Raw genomic sequence first — 24,446 nt, forward strand, 5'->3', positions numbered from 1 at the left:
GCGCCACCTAGCCCTGGACTAGAGCATTTACATGAACCCGCTAGCACCACCTAGCCCTGGTCTAGAGCATTTACATGAACCCGCTAGCGCCACCTAGCCCTGGTCTAGAGCATTCACATGAACCCGCTAGCACCACCTAGCCCCCCAGATTGGAACCCAGGCCTCCATATGTGACGGCAACAGAGAGGAAGAAAGAGAAGGATATAAATAGCAAGAGAGAGGAGAGGAGGAGAGGGTTTCATAGCAACCGGTCACAGCCTCCTCTCATGTCTAATAGGGACAGAGCCTCTGTGTGACATGACATCTCCCTCTCTCTCTGACACTTGAAGGAAATGCTAGGCAGGGGACAGAGAACACGGAACAAACAGAACAGAACACAGAACACAGAGCACGGAACACAGAACCGGAGCACAGAGCATACAAACAGAGCACAGAGCTAGAAAGCAGCACACAGGATAAAGAATACAATTCTGCTTGTTGCCTTCTACTTTGGAAATGTTCTGAATTCTGAATGGCCCTCCCTTCAATTACAATCATTCTGTGGGGTTTTCATTGCAAATTCCAGTCCTCAGATACTGATACTAAAAACAGGACAATATTCTACTACTTGTGATCCAGCTCTGCAGGGTTGAGAGTGGAGTTCTCTTTCCTATAGACCTCTATACAGCTCAGAAATTGTTGTTACAATGTTATTTCACGACAGTATAGTTATCTCGAACTGCATTTACAAGCTACAGTACCGTCTGTCTAACCACATGAATCTGAGCTCAGATCGCTGGAGTACTGTAATTGTCTGTGTGTAGTTTAACTCCGGCGTGGGACGGCGAGAAGGAATTTATCATACACGCTTGTAACGCAGACGATAATATACGAGTCAACGCTGACATCTAATGGGCAAAAAGCGGTACTGCAGACAGACCACACACCCTGCAGTAAACTAATTGTTTGTGAAACTGGATCCCGGAGGAATTTATCATTCCCCTTGCAGTCGCGAAACTCGAGTAAGCACCAGTATAAACAATATTAAATGTGTTACTGGTGGATGACCATTTTTAAACGTCCTATTTATATTTCTCTGGATTATGCCTATACAGAGTTAGTCTGATGTAGTTGATTGTATTGTAACATTATACAACAATTATCACCCATTCAATACAATATGTTTGTTTAAATAATTAATGTCGTTCGCTTCTGCTAACAAGGGGCAGCAGTTGTGGTTATTTGCATTATGATTAGCAGCTCACTCGTGATCTCTTTGGTTCATGACGGCAACCAGCTGTGCAGCAACTTCTCAAAGCTGCGCTGGGCTGCGCAGGATCGCACAGATTACTGCGGGTGGAGTTGAGTCACGTCACGCAGCAGCCCTCGAAAAAAGCCCATCTCCGCAATTCTGTCATGAACTGTGCAGATGTGGGTAAATCTGTACTGCGTGAACAGCGCCACCCACCGCTGTGCCTCTTCAGGACGAGAGAAGCGTGGTGTATTCAGCTGCGAGTGACTTATCTTGTGATGGTACAATATGGCGACTTCTTTCGCTATTTATCGATAGTCGCTTTGACAATGTTTTTGTCGCTAGGGAAACCCAAAAGTCGCTGGATCTAGTTGGCATCACTGTATAATAGACGTGTCCCCCACCCCCCACCCCCCAGCTCAACGCGACACTATCATTAGACACAACGAAGCGTTCTTCCCATTGTGTAAGTCAGTGATCAGCAGGCGTGCCAGCCGCACCAAGCGCACAGCGTGGTTTTCACCGACTCTACTGTGCAGAATACATTATTATTCTTTCTGTGGGTAAATATCGTGACTTTCTTCCCCTGCACCGGGACGCGGGACATTTGCTAGGAAGATAAACTTTCAAAATGCAACGTCACAAAGAACGACACACGTGACTCACGCGTGCATTAGGTGTCATTCTCGATGACGTTGAATTCTTGACAGTTTATCTTTTTGAAAAGTTACCTGATTTGATTTGTGTTTCACAGTTGGCGGAGAAGGACACAAGGTTTTTTTTTCTGAGCGATATTCTTTAGAAAACACAGTATTTCATATTTATATAAGTTCCTAAATAATAATAATAATAATAATAATAATAATAATAATAATAATAATATAATAAGCGAGAAGGCCAGATAAAAGAAAAGGTGAGTTTCTCTTTGGTCTTTTAGAAGCTAATTTAGTTGGAAATGTGAATGTTTTCTGAGAGCCGGTTAATTTTCTAGAGGGGAATATTATTTTTCTGGGTAGTAATAAAGTCATGGAAACGTTAGTTTCGGAACAGATCAAAGCAGATCCATCGACGTCACTGCGATCGAGTCACGTGCCACCTTTATCAGTTGTCCCGCGGCACTCCCGCAGAAAGCACGAGCGGCGCTAAAAAAAAAAGCGGGAAGCACAATAACTAACGAGGTCTTCACGACGAGGGAGAAAACGTGTTAAACTGATCACATTTAGCACTGAAGGGTGTTTAGACTGGCGGGGTGTTGCGTTTCATCGGTGCATTTTATTCCTTGACTGGATTATAGCCGAGATCAGGCTGTTTTTAACGAGGCAGTTTATATGGGATTGAGGTGAAACATACTGCTGTTCTCTTACCTGTTTTTCAAGATGGCGCAGGGAAAAGGACCTTCAGTCACAATGGATGCGCAGAGCCGGAAGACAGCCAGTCTGTACACAGTAAGTCACGGTACAATTATGTACTTTTATTTCTTAACAAAAAATGTTTAAAAAAAAAAAAAAAAAAAAATTTAAAAAAAAAAAGTTTATATATATATATATATATATATATATATAATATATATATATATATAATATATATATATATATATATATACTCTTTCTTTTCCAAGTAGACATCTGTTTTTTTCCAAAAAGCTAAATCTCTCTCTCTCTCTCTCTCTATATATATATATATATATATATGTCAGTGTAAGATAGCTAAGGCATTGGTATCACACTGTTAAAAAAATGTAAGAAAATTACTTCAGAATTCTGTGACATCATTGCTTGCTGTTATTGCATCACCGTGGTATTAGTGGAATGAAGTGACATCATCATTTTAAAAAGTGTTTTTGGCTATGCTGTTGGGCATGAATCTCACACTTGTTAGCTAGAGAATTATTTTATTATTTATTTTATTTTATTTAACCAGGAATGTCCCGTTGAGACATAAATCTTTTTTTTTTTTCCAAGAAGGGGTCTGGTCAAGAAGGTGACTTATAATTAGGGCTTCTGATTTTCAGTGTTTTCCACCAACTTTTCAAATCACCTTTAAAAATTCAGTTGATCCCTCTTAAGCCTTTAGTGTATGTTAAATCACAAAATGGCCTCTTTATTAATGTAAATACAGTCACGCAGCATAACGATTGTAATAAAGTGTGTCTCCAGCATGAAAAAATACTTTTCATTATCGTTTTAATAATAATAATAATACATTTTCTCTTTTGGAAGTTCTGCTTGTTTATCAAAAAACTAAGGCTTGGCAAATTGAAAAGCCAATTTAGTTGTCACACCCTTCGAACTCTGAACAAACAGCAATACCGCTCAACAGCACTGGAGATTCTATGAAGAGTGACATCACGCTTGATCACAGTCTCTCCTATTCAGAGATTTCATTTCTTTAGAGGCACGTTGCCCAGTTGTTAATTTTTTTAAATAGGTGGCCCCAGCAAAGGAGGAGGATGTGTTGAGTCTCGATTTTGACCTAATTATCGACGATCTTCTGAACAGCCCTCCACCACACCGGAGAAATGGAAGCTTAGAAACACCCGCACTGAAAGAGAAAGAGGAGAAGGTGAGGTTCTGAGATTACCAGGCCAGGGCAAGATCTGAGTCTGACGGTCAAGGCCAGGGCTGAGGTAGAGGTGAGGGCTGAGGCTGGTAGAGCCCAGGGCTGAGGCTGAGGTTGAAGCTGAGCTTTGAATCTCACACTTTTTAGCTAGAAATGCTGAAAATGTACTTATACTGATGTCACACCCTTCAAACCCAGCAGATATAGCAATACTGGTCAACATCACAGGAGAGTTTGTCAAATCACTGCCGTCTTTCCTATTAAGAGATTTAACTTATTTAGAGGCACAGTGACCAATTGTGTGTGTTTTTATTTTATTTGTTTTTTATACAGGTGACCCCAGCAAAGGAGGATGATTTGGAGAGTCTGGATTTAAAGGGTTTGAGCCGTGGTATGGATGATCTTGTGAACAGCCCTCTGCCACGCCAGAGACGTGGAAGCTTAGAAACACCCAAACTGAAAGGGAAAGAGGAGAAGAAGGGAGTCATGTTCCAAGACTATGAGGATGTGGTCACGTTCAGCATCTCCAGCTCGGAGAAGGAGGAGGAGAAGAAGCTACTCCTGATCCAGCTTGAGACAGCAAGGGAGGCTCTGGCAAGAGCTGAGGATGAGGCTGAAGGCAAGACCATGGCTAAGGCCAGGACTGAGGCTGAGACTGAAGCTAAGGACAGGGTTGAAGCTGACGCTGAAGATGAGGCTAAAACTAGGATCAGAGCTAGGATTTTGCCCAGGCCCAAGGCTGAGCCAGAGGTCAAGACTGAGGCTGCCAAGACTGAGGCTCAGCCAGAGACCATAACTGAGGCTCAGGCCAAGACTGGTGCTAGCACTCGGAGGAAGAGAAGAGCTAGGCCTCTCCCTCAGCCCAGTGCTGTGCGAGAGTCCAGGATTGTGGCTGAGCTAGAGCCTGGGACTGAGGCTAATCCAGAGACCGGGACTGAGGCTCAGTCAGAGAACAGGACTGAGGCTCAGTCAGAGAACAGGACTGAGGGTCAGGCCAAGACTGGTGCTAGCACTCGGAAGAAGAGAAGAGCTAGGCCTCTCCCTCGGCCCAATGCTGTGCGAGAGTCCTGGATTGTGGCTGAGCTAGAGGCTGAGGCTGAGACTCAGCCAGAGACCGGGACTGAGGTTCAGGCCAAGACTGGTGCTAGTACTCGGAGGAGGAGAAGAGCTAGGCCTGTCCCTCGGCCCAGTGCTGTGCGAGAGTCCTGGACTGAGGCTGAGCCAGAGACCAGGACTGAGGCTCAGCCAGAGACCGGGACTGAGGCTAAGCCAGAGACCAGGACTGAGGCTCAGCCAGAGACCGGGACTGAGGCTCAGGCCAAGACTGGTGCTAGCACTCAGAGGAGGAGAAGAGCTAGGCCTGTCCCTCGGCCCAGTGCTGTGCGAGAGTCCTGGACTGAGGCTCAGCCAGAGACTGGGACTGAGGCTCAGCCAGAGACCGGGACTGAGGCTCAGCCAGAGACTGGGACTGTCAAGGGTGTGACTAAGCCAAAGGCCAAAACGGAGGCTGAAGCCAAGTCCAAGGTTAAGGCAAAGATCAAAGCCAGGCATCTGGCTAGGCTCCAGGCTGAAGCTGCAGCAGAGGCCAAGACTGAGACTGCCAGGCCTGAGACTGAGGCTGAAGCTGAGGCCAGGGCTCTGGCTGAATTGCATGCTAAAGCTGGAGCTGAGAACGCTAAAGGTGTGTCCAGGATCAAGGCTCGACTCAGAGAATTCTGTGCCTCAAACTCACCGGCAGGCAGCTCCAGTGCTGAACATCCCGAAGAGCCTCACGTCAACGCAGGGAAGACGGACGTCTCCCGCAACATGCGCCCCACAATCTGTGAGAGGTTCTTCGGGAAAATGTGCTGGAAGAAGAGAAACAAGAAGGTCGAGGGGAAGAGTCCGGTTCCAGCAGCAGCAGAGATCAACTTCTCCCTCAACTGCCAGCAGCATCAGCAGCAGCAGCAGAGGGCTAGCGAGGCAAGACTGTTTATGAATACTTGCATTGTAAATTGGGTAACACACTGGCCAGTTAAAAAGTGGAGATGCTCTCTTACCTGGGGTGGGCAAGTCATTTTATTTTTTCTATGTAGTTGCAATCTCTGTCTTGACTGATTCATTAGCCCCCTTCTTCTGTCCCGGGAATATAATTTTTGCAAGGATCTCTAGATACAATCTTAAGCAATGAGATTAAATTAAGAACCGTTTATACTGGGTAAACCCCCCACCCCATCCCACCCCCGAAATTCTGTACCCCAGTATGGTCGGTACGCTTGGCATTCAGTGTGAAAGGTCCAAATGGACCTTACTGAGACCACCTATGTGTACCCAGCGTGAAAGGACCTGCATTTTAAATGATGAGATTAAGATTCACTCTGTGATGGTTACTTTTGCAGTTTTATGTGCAAAATAATTTTGCTCATGAAAAACAAAACACAATTTTTTTTTTATCTTCGCAGGCGTCCACTGCCGAGACCCCTCCTTGCACGAGAATGAAGAAATGTTTTATAAAATGGATTCAGAAAAAATTTCAGTCGAGAGTGAATCCAGAAATGAAAAGCCAAAAATACATCGAAAAAACAGTAGATAAGAAGAAATCCACAGCCCGAAAGCCCGTTGAACGCCAAAATCATGGCAGCGGCTTCGGAGCCAGAAAAATGGGCATGGCTTTTAAAAATCGTGTCCAACCGTGATGTGTTTATTGGACTACTGCTTCCTCCTCCTCCTCCTCCTCTTCCTCTTCAATTGTAAAAGATTAGAATTTGTATGTGTTTATCTGCTGTACCTTTTCAAGAGGATTTCCGTTGGGGATGTAGGCCAACCTACTTATGGCCGATTGGATTGGTACCACCAAGCTGCTGAACCACAATAAAGATGAAGTCGGGGTCCCTGAGTGGCTCACCTGGTAAAGGCACGACAGCGTGGTGTGCAGGACGAGTCATACAGTCAGGGGAGCGCAGGTTCGCATCCTGGCTGTGCGAAGTGGCCGGTCTTCGCTGAGGGTTCCGGAGGGAGCGTCACATTGGCTCTGGCGCTCCTGTGGGTTTGGGAGGCAAAACTGGCAGGGACTGTTTCTCCTCATCGTGCTCAAGTGGACCCTACCGGCCAGGCGCCCAGAGAACTCGGGCAGATGCCTGGAGATCTGGTCTTTGTCCAGTTCGCCGACATCCGCTCTTGAGATCCTGGGTTAAAAGAGGAAGCTGGCTTGGTCGTGGGATTGGAGGATGTCCACTGGACCGTCACTTCCGCTGAGCTGTGTGGGGAATCGCTGCAGTGAGGGGAGAAAATTATTGGACATTCTAAAATTGGGGTGAAATAATTGGGCATTCTAAATTGGAGTAAAATAATTTGGCTGTTCGGGGCATTGCCAGCGTGAGGAGAAAAACGTATTGGACATTCGAAATTGGGAAGAAAAAAAATCAAGGTAAAATAATTGGGCATTCTAAATTCATTAAGAAAGAAGTAAATAAGCAGGAGCAGCTCCGGACTGTGGTGGATTTTTTCCTCTCTGCTTCAGGAATCATCCTCGTCGAAAAGAGAACACAGCTTGATAGAGAAAAGAGGCTATTAAAACAGTGCCATTGAATCAGAGTGTGTCGCTTGCTTTCATTTATTCAGATATAGCTTAACAAGAACATGTACATCTGTTTAGTTTCAGTGCTACAATTCTGCAAGTCTAATGCCTGGGAATGACAGAGAGGAAGCATCTCAGAGCATGAAAGATCAAGGAGCTTACAGGGCCGACCCAACGACCTGAAGGAGCGAGACTTTAAAATGGGTCTCGGTGAAGTGGTGTTTCCGTGTCAGTCCTGTAGATGGCAGTGTTGCTCCGTAAAGCGTCCAGTGTTGAATTCCTATAGCGAGGAACGCACACAAGAGCCCTGGAAGTATATGACTTTTAATAAACATTTGAAACAGTTTGAATCATTCTGAAGACAGGGTTTGGATGCCTCAGAGTTTCAGACTTTTTTGAATGTTTCAGGCTTCTGAAGACCATCTGCCTTCATGAAACCAACTGCATTCTTTCAATCAGTTTGAATGACCAACAGCCATCCGCATTGAGGTAATTTTGTCACCACTGTGAGAAGCTCAATTTTCACGACTGTGAACAGGACAGTGTAGTTAATCAAGTCATTTTTAATGCAAATACGCCCACAGTGTGTTTCACTTCTCCTTGCTGAATAAAGGCATATCTTCATTTTTTTTAATACACTGAAATTTAAAAAATAAAATAAATAATAACAGCTTTTTTGTAAATAATCTGAAATAAAAGACACATCAGGCAGCTAAGCAATCACAGGACCAATTGCCAAAGCTCCTGCGCGATGTTCCGCCTTCTCTGATTTGCAAATTTGTGTTTTGAGTGACAGTCCAGCCAGCAGTATCTTGCTGTGGTGTGTTTTTTCTAATCTCAGTAGGATGGTATCCCTGCTGAAAATGTGAAGTCACTGGCTTCTCCCAAACGCAGGCAAGCTGCACACTTTCATATACACTGAATTCCCAGATAGGGCTTGTCTGCATTCGTGGCTTTAGAGCTCGTCCCATCCCACTGACAGGACAGAATAGTAACAGTGTCACGGGAAACAAGTTAGCGTTTGCCTTTTTGAACCTTTCTACGCATGTGCGAATTTTAGAACTTAAAGGCAAGGTTCTCTGGAGATTCAGCGAATATTACAGGACGCCAGTTGTATTTTTCTGAGAAACGAAAACTAGTTTTGCTTATTTTTTGTTTATATATGTTGTCATGTTATTTATGGAAATGTATTGCGGACAGCTTTTTTTTTTTTTTAAGGTGACATCGTAATGTATATTTATGTTTTCATTTGTATTATAAATACATTTTATCTCCAGGAAATTACTCGCTGTATTTTTTTTAACATGAATAAAGATTTTAAAAACATTATTTTGTCGTTGTAATTTACGTCTATGCATAGTTAAAATCAGTACTTGTCGTTCGTTGACATGTCATATACTGTGGGGTAAGCAAATCGGTGTTTAATAAGTGTTTATGTAAGCTCACTTTAACAGTTATATTATTTTCATGGGAAATTGCGCGGTGACTTTGAACCTTTTCAATAAACTGAATGGGAAAGTGGGAAACACTTTTCTTCAGAGTTGGGGGTAACGCGTTAGTAACGTAACGCGCTACTGTAATAATATTACATTTCTTAATAACGAGTTAATATAACGCGTTACAGTTTGAATTTGCGTAATAATATTAGTTACTTTCTGTAAAAAATAAAAGAGAATTTTCTCGATACATTATATGTTCTACATCTAAATGATGTGGTGTTTAATTCGGAAGCAAGCAGCAGTAAATTCAACAAGACTTATTTACTTTTGTGCGCCATACCAAAATCACTATACAAGTACACACAGCATGTAATGTGTATGCAGCACCACCACTTGGACTGTTTCGTAATTAAAAGAACACAGCCTACCAGTATTGAGAAAATAACCCCATGCCTTGTAGGATACTGCAATTGATGCGATACAACAAAGATTACTGGGATTTTTAAACTAAACGTTGAACCTATGATTTGAAGAACTCAAATTGCATACGCAGTAAAAACAAGGACGGATGCAAAAACTTTTTTTTGGTTCAAAGTTCATGTAGTTTAATACAGACAACTGGGTTTTTTTTTGGTTTCCTGATATAGGCGAGTTAAAGAGAAGTGCCACTATTTTAATGTCTGCGTTCATATATATTGAAAGGTTATCTCAATTAAAGTAAATGATTAAGTGCTGTTAGTTTTGTTAACTGTTATAATGGAGCTAGCAAATTGCAATATTTAGTTTGATTTGACAGTGTTCATTTATTTTGTACATTAACAGCCTCCGCAGCTAATGAGAATGCGTGCAGGAGATGTTGTGGAGTGCGCAACGATCCCTACTGTGCTTCCGTTTTATTGTTATTTACCGTTTTAATTGTAACACAGTTTAGAACATGCTACTGGCAGATTACTTTGTTTTCTATTATTGCTGTGCCTTTGTAATGAAGTCGCTGATTAATAAAACTTGACTGGAAACAAGATATATACAGAGTTAGCCTGATGTAGTTGATTGTATTGTAACATACAACAATTATCACTCATTCAGTACAATGTTTGTTTAAATAATTGATGTCGTTCGCTTCTGCTAACAAGAGGGCAGCAGTTGTAGTGCCATACAGATGTGCCATTTCATGGCTTTTTCTTAGACCGATAGAAACATTTTTTATATAAATTCCAACTCGTAAGTCTAATGCGACTTTAATTACTACTGCTGCTGTTCAGTTTGATTTCGCTCATCCGTTTTGAAAGCGAACGCTCTGAGAATCCAGCTCTGAAGCTGCAGCGGCCAGTGCGCTCTAAGCGCTCCGGAATTGCGACCGACACCACAGAACACTCCAGGAGTTTACAAACAGTCAGTGTGCTATTACACTGACACTTACTTTCTGCATGCACCCAGGGTTTGCATTAATGGCTATAGCAAGACCTTACACACTACCTTTTATGTTTAGCTCGGGTCTTGCTAAAACACACTGGTAGCAAACACACTGTTTCCAAAAGCAAAGTCCTTTTGTTGCGCTTCGAAAGTCTTTTTCTCCTGGTTTTGACGAATAGTTTTTAAACAACTCCACATGCAGAGTTCTGTGAAGTCCAAGATGGCGGTGCAGCTAACAGAAGCGTGCACAAGTCAGTGATGCACAGCGGGAGTTTTTCAAAGACACCCTCTTCGGCAGGCATGGGTTTAAATCCATAACAGGGTGCAGTGTTCCGTAGCTTCAGCCAGTCATGTGAGCAAAATTCATATCAACAGCAGTCTCTGTCCACATGTCACTATGATTGGAGATGCAAGCTTGTAAACTTTGCAGATGACAAAGCAACACAGAATGAGACAGAAACGTGGCAAAAGCCCTTGCGCCTTTTTATTTGTTAACGCGTTTCTGTTTGTGTGCTGTGCTGTTTGTAAATTAAACGTGCTTAACCTGCAGCTCTCTGTGTTCTGAGTCTCTCTTCCTGCCAGCAACAGCGTGGCCATGACGCTGCCCTTACAATTTGTTACACAGCACGACTCCATTTTATTATTCCATTGGCGTTTGCAAATACCGCCCACTGTCCCTGCAATCCAATCGTTAGAGAGGTTGTTCAGATTTTCACATTGACTGCTGAAATACTGTCACAACACAGCTGCAGTCGGTCGGGAGGGTATTCCAGGAAGTGCCGCGAGAGATAAAACATAAAACTGAAAACAAAGGCGAGACGCGCGCGGTAAGCAGGTACGTGTATCACAAGTGGGAATGCTGCCCGCTGGTTTATGCAGCAGTATGTGTAAAACAGTACGAACGGAATAGATCTTGTTTGTATTGTCAGTCGTGCAGAGAAAGTCGTTCCTTTCATTTATGTGCACCTTTTGCATGTTAAAATGTGTTCAGTATTCGCTGTCCTGTTGCAGAACACAAACACGAATTTCTGCATTATCAGTTAACGCGACGTGTTATAATGTCACTAGTTTAGAGTAGACTGTATTGTGAGATTTGGCGGCTAGGATGATTTGCTAAATATTTCAGTATTTTATACATGCAGAGAAACCCCAACAACGTTACTGTAAACGCATTGTGTCATAAACAATCGTTATTCTGGCACACACGTGTATCCTTATATTTAGTTACCGGTATGCCTTTGAAACGTGTTGGGTTTACATTGCTTTTTCAGTCTTCTTGGGTATGCCAACAAAACGCGTGTATTAAATACAATTAGCTGTACACGTCACAAGCTTCTTCCCCTTTGGACCTCACTGAGAAATACGCAGCTATTTCTACTACTTGCAGCAGAGACAGGTTATACGTTACACCATCAAGACTGTATCTCAGAAATCAAAACAAATGTCTGCCTACAGAAATTGTAATCCATGACAGCGCCGCACAGCACTTGCATTGGCATTGCCGTAATTTTAGCAGCCAGTCTCTCAACATTTATTTGTTTCTTCGTTCTTACTTAATGTAGGGTTTAAGGATACACTAATGCCGCAGTCTGATACGTGCAATAGGCCTGGTTGGCCACTTGTATGATGGCATAATAAGATCAAATGGTCATTTTATGACTATTTTGTTGAAAGACAAGAATTAGTTGAGGAGAGTATTCATAGCAACTATAAAGCACACTTATTCTTCATTCATGAACTGCATGGTGCTCTGCAATGAGCTGAGCTGTGCTCTGGTATTGTGATACAGAAGGGGAAGAAGGTGACAATCTTCACACGTTCGTCCCTGGTAACATGGTAAAACACAACACCTGTCATCAGTTCAGGGAGCAGACATCTTAAAACAACATCCCGCTCAGAGAAGCAATGACAACAACAGCAATACGAACCTTGCATACCACTGTTACGATACAGTATAGCATGGAAATAAATTGCTTCTTAAAAGTAAAAAGCTCTAACAGTTGTGTCATGCCTCATTTGAGGTAGACTTCTTATTGGCAGCATTTACAGAAACAGTAAGGACAGTGACCTTGGCATAACCTCAGACCACTTCCTTTTGTAGCTCTGCAACATTTTGATTGGCAGATGATAAAGACAAGACCATTTGAGATCTTGGCTTCACACATGGTACACAACGGTGCTATAAATATCATACAATATAAAAATGAACTGCTTTGTGTCGGTAATTTGATTTGATAAAATATTGGCATGTTTTTCATGCATCAGTTATTGCAGTGTGGCGCAGGAGATCCTTCACAAAAACACTAATCTTTACTTTTCTTTACCGTTCCAGGTCGTAAGATATTAAATTCAGACAACGTCTGGGATGCATTAACCAGGCTTAAAAGCTTGATCTTCGTTCTCGTGCTTCCAGTTGAAATTGTGAGCACTTTGCAATGGAAACGGACACAGTGAGTATTATACCATTGCCTTTGAAAGTGTTATCTAATGAAGGAGACAGTTGCACTTCACTGTCCTAAAAGAGCGTCTGTCATTCAGCAATAATCCTTCCCATTCTGTAGCTTAGTGTCTCAGACCACCCTGCAAAGTGTACAAGAAAGGCATCACGTTACCTTTGCTGTATTCCGTGCTGTCCGTATCGCAGTGTTATATTTTGAATCATATTGCTGAATTTTCAACATCACAAATCAACTGGGCAGTACATTTCTCAACATTTACTTGGCAGTGTTTGTCAGGAGAAAAAAAGTCTTCTGAGGATCGCAGTGTATCCAGGTCACACTCCCTCCTGCAGTGTCTCCAGATCACACTCCCTCCTGCAGTATATCCAGATCACACTCCCTCCTGCAGTGTCTCCAGATCACGCTCTCTCCTGCAGTGTCTCCAGATCACGCTCCCTCCTGCAGTGTCTCCAGATCACGCTCCCTCCTGCAATGTCTCCAGATCACGCTCCCTCCTGCAGTGTATCCAGGTCACACTCCCTCCTGCAGTGTATCCAGGTCACACTCCCTCCTGCAATGTCTCCAGATCACACTCCCTCCTGCAGTGTATCCAGGTCACACTCCCTCCTGCAGTGTCTCCAGATCATGCTCCCTCCTGCAGTGTACCCAGGATCTGGATATACTTGAAGTTTAGAAGAAAAAGTTTATTTCTCTTGACGAACGTTCCTGAGTAAAAGTGGAAAAAAATTATCCCTAGTTTTATTTCCATTGTGTGCACCTGTTAAGAAATCTCATTCAGAAACACACAATCGAATTGAGAGCATCGTGTGCCCCTGTTGAGAGATCTCATTCACACAATTGAACTGAGAGCATTTTGCGCCCCTGTTAAGAGATCTCATTCAGTAGCACAGAATCAAATTAGTTTGAATATTTCCACCACTAACTTTAATCTGATCACCAAGTGAAAAAGAAAGAGCAGGAAAATGTCATTACACACATCTGTTTAGCATGTCCTTACTACTCTCCACCCATTGAAATATTGCAAAGTTATTTCAGTGCAAAGGCTTTCCAAATACTGAACTTGTTTCTTACACACTGGGAATAACAGAATCAATTGTAATGTTCCAGAAGTGTAAATGACAACAAACGCATCAGCCTACTGAAATTCTTATGATAAGATCTCTCCAATCTTCAGTCCTCAGCGAGGCGGCTTCGGTCATATTTTTAATCAACAATCGGGTTTGTGCCACGCTGGTCTAACTAGAACATTCAAGTCTCTTGTGTAGCTTCCCTAGACTTGCATTCTTTTTAAATTGCCTCACCACATTGGCAAGATACTTCAAAACATTTCAGCATCTTTCTGCCCTGTTTCAGTCCCTTTTATGTTAATGCTATGTGAACTATAAAAGGTGATGTAAAAAGAGATGTAAGATTAACTCATTTGTGAATTGTGGTTGGTTTAGACTAACACGTTGCCCTGTTTCATTTTTAGGAAATGCTGATCAAAGACAATTGGACAAATCTAATTTATTCTGTTGACCGCAAGATCACCCGGACAGCCATCTCACTTGCACAGAAAGTGGAGATTCTGGAAAAACTCGGGGACCCCATCGTCAAAAGGAAAGACATTGCAAGCGAATATGGCCTGTCTGTCTCCACAATTAGCAAACTACTAAAGAACAGAGATGATATTATGCATGAGTGGCATCGTGGAGCCAACCAGGACCGGAAGAGGAAACGCTTAGGGAAGGTCCAGTCTGTGGATGAAGCTTTACTGCGCTGGTTTGCCATCGCAAAAGAGAAGGAAGCTGTCATCACAGGACCCATACTGATGGCTAAGGCCAAGAGTCTCGCCGAAACGTTGGGTGTGGAATTCAACCCTTCTCAGGGCTGGCTACAGCGCTGGAAAGATAGGAACAATATTGTCATTAAGCGAGTCCATGCGGAAAAAAGCCAGACAGATGGTAGTACCTCTGACTGGCCCCCTACCTTACTGCCTACGATCCTGAGCAGATTCACCCCTGAGGAACGACACACATGGCTCCAGCACACAGTGGAGGCAAGAAACTGCAAGGAGGAGAGCGATGAAGACTCTACCTCCACAGCTCCCATCCTGCCTTCTGTTGTGAGTGGACTGTTGCCTGAAGAAAAGCAGGCATTGCTCCAAAACGTGAAGGAAAGCAGTGGGGCAGTAGAGGAGACGGGCCAAGCTGGAGAAAACTGCGCAGGCAGAAGATCTCCGGATCAACAGACCAATTTGCCAGCTGCTCTGGGCATGCTCTCTCCAGAACTTCTGCAGAACTGTCTGCAGAGCTGGCTCGCGAGGAAGGTGGTGAAGGGATCTCTCAAGGAGCAGTGTGACCTGGACGTCTTCTCAACAGAGCAGTGCACTCATGCCATCATGCCTTTTATTCTGAGTGGACTGTCTCCAGAAGAACAGGAGCGCTGGCATCGACACTTGAGGGAGAAACCCAGGACACAGGACGGACGTTCGGCGTCACAGCCGCCAGAGAAGCCACTAACCAGCAGATCAGAAGAGCAGCAAGCTGTCTTGCAAAGAAACAGCAACCTCCTGCAAGATGGTGAAGGTTCAGAGAGCAAGGCAAGACTGTGCAGGTATTCCACTGAACAGCGACAGGTTTGGATACAGCAGTTAAAAGAAAGGAACTCCCCTGCTGGAAAGAGTGATGAAACTGGGCGAGATCTAGATGGATCTCCAGATACTGTTCCCCAGGACAGTGATGAAGAAGAGCTGGAGCCACCTGCCAGCGAAGCAGAGGTCTCTTACTGCCTGCGCCGGATACACAGCTTCCTAAAGCAGCACGAGGCTGACCACCTTGGACACTTCCGTACATTTGAGAGCTACCTTCAAACCTTAATGACAACAGACTGCAAAACTAAAGAAAAATGTTGATTGGGTTAATGTTGGTCTGCACACCCAAGTGGGGGGCAAGCTGCTATACTGTAATGTGGTACAGCTACAACAACTGATGTAATTAGTTCTTCCAAAATCCATCCTATGTGAAACTTTATATAGCAAGCAGCCAGGCTGGGAAGTAAATCCAGTTGTTCTTCCACTGTTACTGTTACACTGCTGTACGCTCATAGACACGATGCTATAAAAGAAAGTATTACAATCTTGAAGCAGTGTGACTGGATTAGGGTTGAGAAATGCAATACCTAAAAAAATACTACATGCTGGCAGAACTGTAAAAAAATATTATTTTCTTAACTTAAATGTGATTTTTTTTTTTTTTTAAAGTGTGTTTCTATAGAGTAGAGCAGAATTGGTGCGCTTTTTCATTCTATTATATTGTTTTTGACATTTCTAACAAATAAAATCCTAATAGCTGCTTAAATATAATACAGCAAGCACCGGTAGATCATCAAAATATCATCCATAACCATTATTCAATGATGCTGCTTCATTTAGAAATACAACAAGAAGCTTCAATTCAATGACAAACATCTCCATGTGTTTTTCAAAGTGTTCTTCGAGTCTAAACATTTGTCATTCAATTCCAGCTTTGTTTTGTATTTCTGGTTTTATAATTAGGGCTTCTGTTTTTCAGTTTTTATTAATTATATTGTTCAGTGCATATTTTTAGCTATTTTCAAGATTTATGTAAATCGTTTTTTCTGCGCTTTAATTTTTTGATATATACTGTATGAAATTAGTGTTTTCGGTTACTTTACAAAATGCTTCAGCGTTTTTTTTTTTCTGTCAAAATATGTACAGTAGTAAGTCGACAACACTTGCACACTTAAGTTGTATCTCCTTTCCTTTGTTGTCTTCTGCAACAAAATCCCTATGGTCATAGGCACATTATTTTGGGGTTTTTGTGTGGAAGCATTTTTGTACATTTCGCCACAATTCTGTTTTAAATCCTCTGTATCTTAACTGCAATACAGCTTTAAACTCTGCTAACAAGCCTCCATTCCTGAATGTAATCTCGTTTTAAATCTTGTAAGCAGAGTCTCCAATAGAAATGTAGGAATGTGCTGTCACTCAGTAGTTGGGGCGGGTTTAAAGTATTCGGAACGAATCAATGATAGCTACAAGTCAGGAAGGCGGGACTTTGCCCAGCAGCACTGGGAAATGTATTTATTGTTATTTTTGTAGTAGGTTTTATTTTTTAATGGGAAAGGGTAAAGTCAACGTGAATTGATTAACCATTTCCAAAGTTTTTCCAGTGTTTATTGGCTGTCCACTGATTTCATTTTTTTGTATCATGGGTGTTGTATTGGTTAAAACCTAAAATATGACCAAATTATGTATAATCTGAAAAAAGTTGTGTTTATTGTTCAATAAACATAATAATATTTCAATATGAATGACATGGTTTTGTTTCATTAAAGATTTCATGCAGAAATAAGTGAAAGTGAAGAGCCTTGATTACACTTGGGTGGATCTACATGATAACATTTAGGGGCAAGTGAGTACTCTCATGTAATGGAAATCATTACCTTCTCCCTAAAACATTACTTGGCAGCTTTTGATTCAATTAATCTGTAAATCAATTCACAGAATGCACTGACGACAACCAGGAAACATCGGTCATTATTTCACAGCTCTGCACTCTTCATCACATTGAGACCTTGTTATTCACAGCTCTGCACTCTTCATCACATCAAGACCTTGTTATTCACAGCTCTGCACTCTTCATCACATTGAGACCTTGTTATTCACAGCTCCGCACTCTTCATCACATCGAGACCTTGTTATTCACAGCTCTGCACTCTTCATCAGATCAAGACCTTGTTATTCACAGCTCCGCACTCTTCATCACATCAAGACCTTGTTATTCACAGCTCCGCACTCTTCATCACATCGGGACCTTGTTATTCACAGCTCTGCACTCTTCATCACATCGAGACCTTGTTATTCACAGCTCCGCACTCTTCATCACATCAAGACCTTGTTATTCACAGCTCTGCACTCTTCATCACATTGAGACCTTGTTAAGTACTTCTCTGTACGTTGCTCCATTCATTTTCCCTTCTATCCTGACAAGTTCCCCAGTCCCTGCCGATGAGAAACATCCCCATAACATAAGGCTTCCACCACCATGCTTCACACTAGGGATTTGGGTGATGCACTGTGTGGGGTTTACGCCAAACAACGCTTTGCATTTAGGCCAAAAAGTTCAATTTTAATCCACAAAACTTTTTGCCACATTTCTACAGAATCTCCTGAGTGATTTTTTGCATACTTCAAATGGGATTCAAGGTGGGCTTTCTTGTGTAATGGCTTCCTTCTTGCCACCCTACCATACAGGCCAGATTTGTGAAGTGCTTAATGACGGAAGCTAGAGGATTCGATGGTTCAGTCCAGCCTCCACTGGGGGGTTGGGTGGACCGTTCATGTTCAGGAACTGATGAATTTATCCTGAGATCATGTGAATCACTACAATTTAACACAGGTGGAGGCCACTTAACTTGATGTGTGAATTTGATGGCGATTGGTTACACCTGAGCTAATTTAGGATTGCTATTACAAGGGGAATGGACACTTCTCCAACCATGCTATTTCGGTTTTCATTTTTAATTAATTTCCTACAAATTTTTAGAATATTTTTTTCATGTGGACGTTGTGGGGTAGGATCTGTAGATACAGTACCAGTCAAAAGTTTGAGTACACTTGCTGGAAACTCTTTTTTTTCATAACTGACAATGTTTTAGGTCATATGCGTTTCTGTAAATACTTGAAAATGAAAACACATGTTGCAATATACAAAACAAAATTTAAGGAGTATCAAAGCAATGTTCAAGAAAATTGAAAATTGTCTCTAAATCTTGGATTCCTCAAAATAGCCACCCTTTGCCTTAATGACAGCCTCACAAACACAAGGTATTCGGTTAACAAGTTTCAGCAGGAAATCACCTGACATGTCTTCCGCCCGCTAATACAGTGTGTGCTGTAATAAATGATATTATCTTTGCATACGCTACGAGAATTGTTTGCTCTGCTGGTTTAGCTGTTAACACTGACCTCTACTGCTGTAGAAGGGATGTGCGTGTTCAATATTTATTTATTTATTTGTAATAAAACACATTTACAAATTAAATGTTATGGTTCGGTGAGATGTATTTATTTTTTTGTTTTTGTTTCGTTGAATGAATAAAGAAAAGATGGGCTCGTCCGGGATTTGAACCCGGGACCTCTCGCACCCAAAGCGAGAATCATACCCCTAGACCAACGAGCCTCTTACATGCTTTTAATCGTGCTGTAGCTGTGTTGGAACTCGTATATTTTTGTACTAGGAGTTGGAGAAAGACTGGAAATGTAGAAATTATACCATATTTACAGTATTATTCGTTCTGCTTGACTATTAGTTACCTCTGCTTTTGTACATTTCTGAATATTATTTGTAGAGCCCATGTCTATTGCTAAAACAGTTTGTGTAAGAATGCGCTTGTCCGCATTTAAAAAATCATTTTAGTAAAATAAAATACATCTTAAAAAAACACAACGGGCTCGTCCGGGATTTGAACCCGGGACCTCTCGCACCCTAAGCGAGAATCATACCCCTAGACCAACGAGCCACTATGACGTGATGCGCTTGCGCTGCTATCTTTGCATGTCTTTGCATAACTAAAACGTAGTTGAAAAGGAAATGCAGGGGCGGAAATGTGAAATTGGAAGCGCACAGTGAAATGTAAATAGCAAAGCAGAAAAGTTTTGTCGTAGCAGAAATGTAAAAAGCAAAGTGGCAATAGTGAAATAAATAAATATCAAAATAGTTTTTAATTTGGGCATGGAATACCCTCCATAAAGCAGAACTAAAAGGCGAAGCAGAAATGTCAAAGGCGAAAATGAAATGTAAAAGGCAATTGGGAAAAGTCGAAATAAATAAATATATGTCGAAGTAAATACGTATGTCAAAATAAATATGTAGACATGTATTATTTCGATATTTATTTATGCATTTTGGCATCTAACATCAGTAATCTCCATATGAATTATTATCATCCATATGTGATTTAGTATAATGGTAATATGCTGTCTCGCAGGCTGAGGTAATTTATTCACTGAGTTATGTTTCGGTTACGTTGCTAAAATAGAGAATATGTATTGAAAACAGTGAAAGTGTGTATTTGTTTAAATACTGTGTAAAATTAAGAAAAAGACGGGCTCGTTTCGTTGAATGAATAAAGAAAAGATGGGCTCGTCCGGGATTTGAACCCGGGACCTCTCGCACCCAAAGCGAGAATCATACCCCTAGACCAACGAGCCAACTAAAAATGAAACTCTGGTCTTTACTTGAAATACCAGAGAGGGGGAGGTGGAGGGAGGCACGGAGACGGTGAGATGGAAGGGGAGCGGTTCTCTTCGCTTCACCGTGTTCACTTTCAATGGAATGACAACAGTTACCGAATGGGGAAAAAACCCTCTCTGACCGTCAATAACTGAGCATATATATATATATATATATAATATATATATATATATATATATATATATATATATATATATATATATATATATATATATAAAAAAGCTGCCCTATCAGGACCCTGCTGTGAGGGGGAAATCCCTCCCACCTCCTGCTGAAGAGGGATGTCCTCATAGTAACATATCTCCATTTTCTCTCTCACTTCAATGAGACAGGTCAAAGCACTGGCGTGTGAGTTGGACTGCTCTCCGTATAGGAAGTTCTCCAAAAGAATTAAGAACTATCCCCAGCAGAGTCTGTCTCCCCGAGCCATGGGAGAATGAGGTCAGTGGTCCAAGGTCCTCCACAGATGTCCTCTAGGACCCCCCTGCTACAGTGACCAGAGAGCTCTCCCGCACACCTGGGTCACCCCCCCCCTTCCCCACCACCTAGACCTCTTAACCCAGACAAGTTGTCCTTCACGGCGTCAAGATCAGACACCTTGGACCCAGCCACTTCCATCGGGCTGGTTACCCCACTCTACCGCATTATGTTATTATGTTCTTATGTGTCGCAGAGGGAAGAGTTCCGGGCACTAATGCAGCGTGCAGCAGCAGCCATGGACGTTGCCTGGCAGGCAGAACAGGAGAGAAAGGGAAACCACTTCCTCCAGTAAAAAGGGCACCCACAGCAAGCCCTCCCTTTGGGTTGCAAAGGGAGACCTTAGCACCACCCAGTGTCGTGAGAACCTCGTGCCTCCAGAACAGCAGAGTCTTTGCTGTCACACTCGCCTCCCTCAAAAGAACAACCCACAGTCAGCCTCATTCACTTTCCAGCCTATTCTCCGGAGCCCGTTAACAACCAGTATTAGCTGCATAATAAGACGCTGTGTCACTGTCATAACACAGGAGCCCACCATTGGTGCCACCTTCCAAGGTGGGTCCCAGTCACCATTGGTTAAATAGGTTTTAATATGCAGATTATCGCAAAGGACCCAACCAGAGTTATGGTAACTTTTTATGCAGAATTATCGCAAAGCATCCCTGACAAACAAAGGTAGAACATTCCATAATTTCAAGACGACATGCACCCAATGAAAGAAGGGAGATCATCTCCAGGTCTCTGTGGCAGTGACATATGTGTGTGACCGGGTAGTATCAGGAAAGGCTCGTTTTATTTTACTAATTGACAAAGAAAGGCGCAAGAGCCAAAACAAAAGGTTCAAAGTTTAATTTTAAATTTAGAATGTGTGATCGAGTGATTAAAGAAACTGGGTTGTAACCACAAAGTCCCCGGGTTCAAATCCCAGCTCAGTCTCTGACTCACTGTGTGACCCTAAGCAAGTCACTTAACCTCCTTGTGCTCCGTCTTTCAGGTGAGATGTTGTTGTAAGTGACTCTGCAGCTGATGCATAGTTCACACACCCTAGTTTTGTGTCTTGTAAAGCGCTTTGTGATGGTGGTCCACTATGAAAGGCGCTATATAAAAAAAAAAAGATGATTATTATAATTCAGACTGGGCAAAGGCACTTCACTGAATTGATTTCCCCACAAATGGAATACATCCACTCTTCAAATTCCACCACCAAACACAGGATTGATTGATTGATTTATTATTGCACTTATGTAGCAACTTTTTTTGCAAAATTATCGCAAAGCATCCCTGATAAACGAAGGCAGAGCATAGAAAAAAAGAAAAAAAGTCCTACCTCCTCCCATGCTGCTTTTGTTGACCCATAGGAATAAACAACAGCCCCGCATCCTGTGATCTCAGAGTGTGGTTTGGAAGATACTGGGTCAGTAACTCCTGCAAATAACTAGGTGCTAATCTAGTCAGGGACTTGTAAATTAACAAATTACAGCTAACTACAGCTTTAAAAGACAGGTAGAGAGAGCATAAATAAATATAAAAACCTACCTATGAATAAGTAACCGTTGCTACCAAATGCAAAGCAGCCGTGCGCTGCCTTTAAATGTGTAACTTTGTTTCCCAATGTGTCTACAAAACGAATGGACGAAAGGCAGAACTTTCCCGATTGGCATGGGTGTCTGGACATGTTTTCAAGTCTGATCTGTGTACGTTAGAGACTAGCATAATGTGTGAATAGACCTATTAAAGGCGTCGAATTGAATGAAAGCATGTTATGCCCAAGATTAATGTATTGTATCTGTATTTATTTTAAGAAGATACCTAGTACAGTACATCTGATTTGCAACCTAGTTAATGCGTTGTCTTATAGACTTTGTCCGGTGTTTCTTATGAAACTCAGTTGGTCTGTCCATATTTTGATAGTGAAATGCACACAAAATGACGATTTTCTATATATTTAAATATTGCCCAAAGGTGCCTCCCCCTTTCATTTTCAGCACCCCCGGTTTGAAATTCGTTCCCGCGCCTCTGCTATCCCATGTAGGTTTTTCTCAGCATTGCATTCTTCATTCTGAACATTGTGTTGGACGTTCAGAAAAGCAAACGGCTGAGACAGCCCTGCATAGAACTACGAGGATAAAGCGCAGCTGATCCTCTATAAGGATAAAGCATTGCTGGTTTTCCATGGAGCGTTGGTGGTATAGTGGTGAGCATAGCTGCCTTCCAAGCAGTTGACCCGGGTTCGATTCCCGGCCAACGCATCTCTTTTATTGTCTATTTTGTTTCATGTGTAACGCTGTATAGCTGCGTAATCCCTATAAACCAGTGTGGGTGCGTATACTGTAGTGCTGGTCAATCTCACCTTAGTATATTATTATTACAGGAATTTGGGACAGGATTCTCGCGCTGTTTTGGTGTTTTGGACTGCACTGAAGTTTGGATCCACAATCTGGATAACACAGGTATACATCACAAAAAGAAAAGCGGGGAAAAAATGTACTCTAATAGCCTAAGATCCCAATTGTCTATCAAACGTATATATGTAATACTATAGCCTATAGGTCTCCTATAGAATTCTATAGACGTTCTTGAGAGGTATTCTATAGGTAACCTATAGGTTATTTTCATAATGGCACATGCGTTGTATTAAATACTCACAGTTATTGTAAATAGCGTTAGAATGTGTTTTGTTGAAAAATAAAATAAAAAAAAAACAACGTTTTTGACTGATTTAAATGTTGCTGCTGATGTATTTACTTCTGTATTTTTTTGTGTGTGTGTGTGTGTGTGTGTGTGGGGGGGGGGGGGGGGGGGGGGGGGGGGTTAAAAAGTGGTCTATCTCAACGAGAAAAAGAGAAGGGCTCGTCCGGGATTTGAACCCGGGACCTCTCGCACCCTAAGCGAGAATCATACCCCTAGACCAACGAGCCATATATACATTTGCATTTAAAATCTTGATGCTCTCAGCAAAATCCCATGTACATCTCATACATTTTATGTAGCGGTATGTGGTCAATTTCACCTTAATATATTATTATTATTTCAGGAATCTGTGACTTACTGACGTACTGACGTACTGACCTCGTGGCTTACTTAGCATACTGTAGTGCTCCAGGTCAGAAGGCTGCGTGTTCAAATCACGTCGAGGTCAAAATCTTGCATCTCAGCATTCCAGTAAATAGAGCTCCTTTTCCCACAAACGAATGCGCGGGTTCAGAAGGTGAGAGGCTGTCCAACATAACACCTTATAGGGTGGTAATGCAAGTGCAAGTATATTTTGAAGATGAGCATGCTATAATGTACCGATCTACCAACTACAGCCAATTTACACAAGACTGGTCTTAATACACCACTGATGTATCATCAAGGAAGTGCAGCAAAACTATTGATTCATTTAATCTTTTTGTAATTGTAATTTATTTTAATTTTATTTAGTTGTGACCATTATATCATCGTGACTAGCAGGGTAACAACACGACCACTGTTTCATTCAGCCGTACATTGTTTAATGAGCACACAGCTATTCAAATCCACATTGCTCTGTGCATGAAACAAACTCAGAAGAGGCTCTTCCAATACCACTACAAACCAGTGAAGGAAGAGAAGCCAGTCTGACAGGCAGCCAGGGAGCTGCAGTAGAGGCTGGTAAAGCAGCGGCTGCATTGAATTTACTTTATAAAGGTTTGCACAGGGAAGACGTCAAAGTCCTCTCGCTATGTACACGCATTAGTATAAATCAAACAGAAGTGCAAGAGGACTGGGGCGCGGGGCTTTTCAGACCACAAACCCCTGCTCAAGACAACATGCACCCCAAAGAAAGCAACACGTCAGCAACCCGTGGGGGGAGAGTAGAGGGAGGGGGGAGGGAGAGGGAGAGGGAGGGGGAGGGGGAGGGGGAGGGGGAGGAGGGGGGGGGGGGGTGTTTTCGTATGACGCTTAATCCCAGTTTCACACCCACCGGAGTTTATTTTTTATTGTTTATTTATTTTACTTACTGCGTTATAATGAAAAACAACCGCATTTTACAAATGCAATGTGCTTTCAGTGTATTAAACCGAACGTTGT

The 24,446-nt window shown here is 42.3% G+C and overlaps 1 protein-coding gene and 5 non-coding genes across 6 annotated transcripts; 2 read left to right on the forward strand and 4 right to left on the reverse strand.

The window, feature by feature from the left end:
* The first annotated feature begins 10,956 nt into the window (after nucleotides 1–10,956).
* Nucleotides 10,957–16,197, forward strand: LOC121328477. The gene is made up of 3 exons (XM_041273162.1): nucleotides 10,957–11,033; nucleotides 12,531–12,648; nucleotides 14,129–16,197. The coding sequence occupies exons 2-3, from the start codon at nucleotides 12,634–12,636 to the stop codon at nucleotides 15,548–15,550; spliced, it is 1,437 nt and encodes a 478-aa protein (XP_041129096.1). The 5' UTR covers nucleotides 10,957–11,033; nucleotides 12,531–12,633; the 3' UTR covers nucleotides 15,551–16,197.
* Nucleotides 16,198–18,770: 2,573 nt separating this feature from the next.
* trnap-ugg lies at nucleotides 18,771–18,842 on the reverse strand. The gene has a single exon. It is a non-coding gene; the product is annotated as a tRNA-Pro (tRNA).
* Nucleotides 18,843–19,110: 268 nt separating this feature from the next.
* On the reverse strand, nucleotides 19,111–19,182 carry trnap-agg. The gene has a single exon. It is a non-coding gene; the product is annotated as a tRNA-Pro (tRNA).
* Nucleotides 19,183–19,801: 619 nt separating this feature from the next.
* Nucleotides 19,802–19,873, reverse strand: trnap-ugg. The gene has a single exon. It is a non-coding gene; the product is annotated as a tRNA-Pro (tRNA).
* Nucleotides 19,874–22,570: 2,697 nt separating this feature from the next.
* Nucleotides 22,571–22,642, forward strand: trnag-ucc. The gene has a single exon. It is a non-coding gene; the product is annotated as a tRNA-Gly (tRNA).
* A 597-nt stretch (nucleotides 22,643–23,239) lies between these two features.
* On the reverse strand, nucleotides 23,240–23,311 carry trnap-agg. The gene has a single exon. It is a non-coding gene; the product is annotated as a tRNA-Pro (tRNA).
* Nucleotides 23,312–24,446: the final 1,135 nt, after the last annotated feature.

Source organism: Polyodon spathula, chromosome 16 (assembly GCF_017654505.1).
Source record: "Polyodon spathula isolate WHYD16114869_AA chromosome 16, ASM1765450v1, whole genome shotgun sequence".
In the NCBI taxonomy this organism is placed as follows: Eukaryota; Metazoa; Chordata; class Actinopteri; order Acipenseriformes; family Polyodontidae; genus Polyodon; species Polyodon spathula.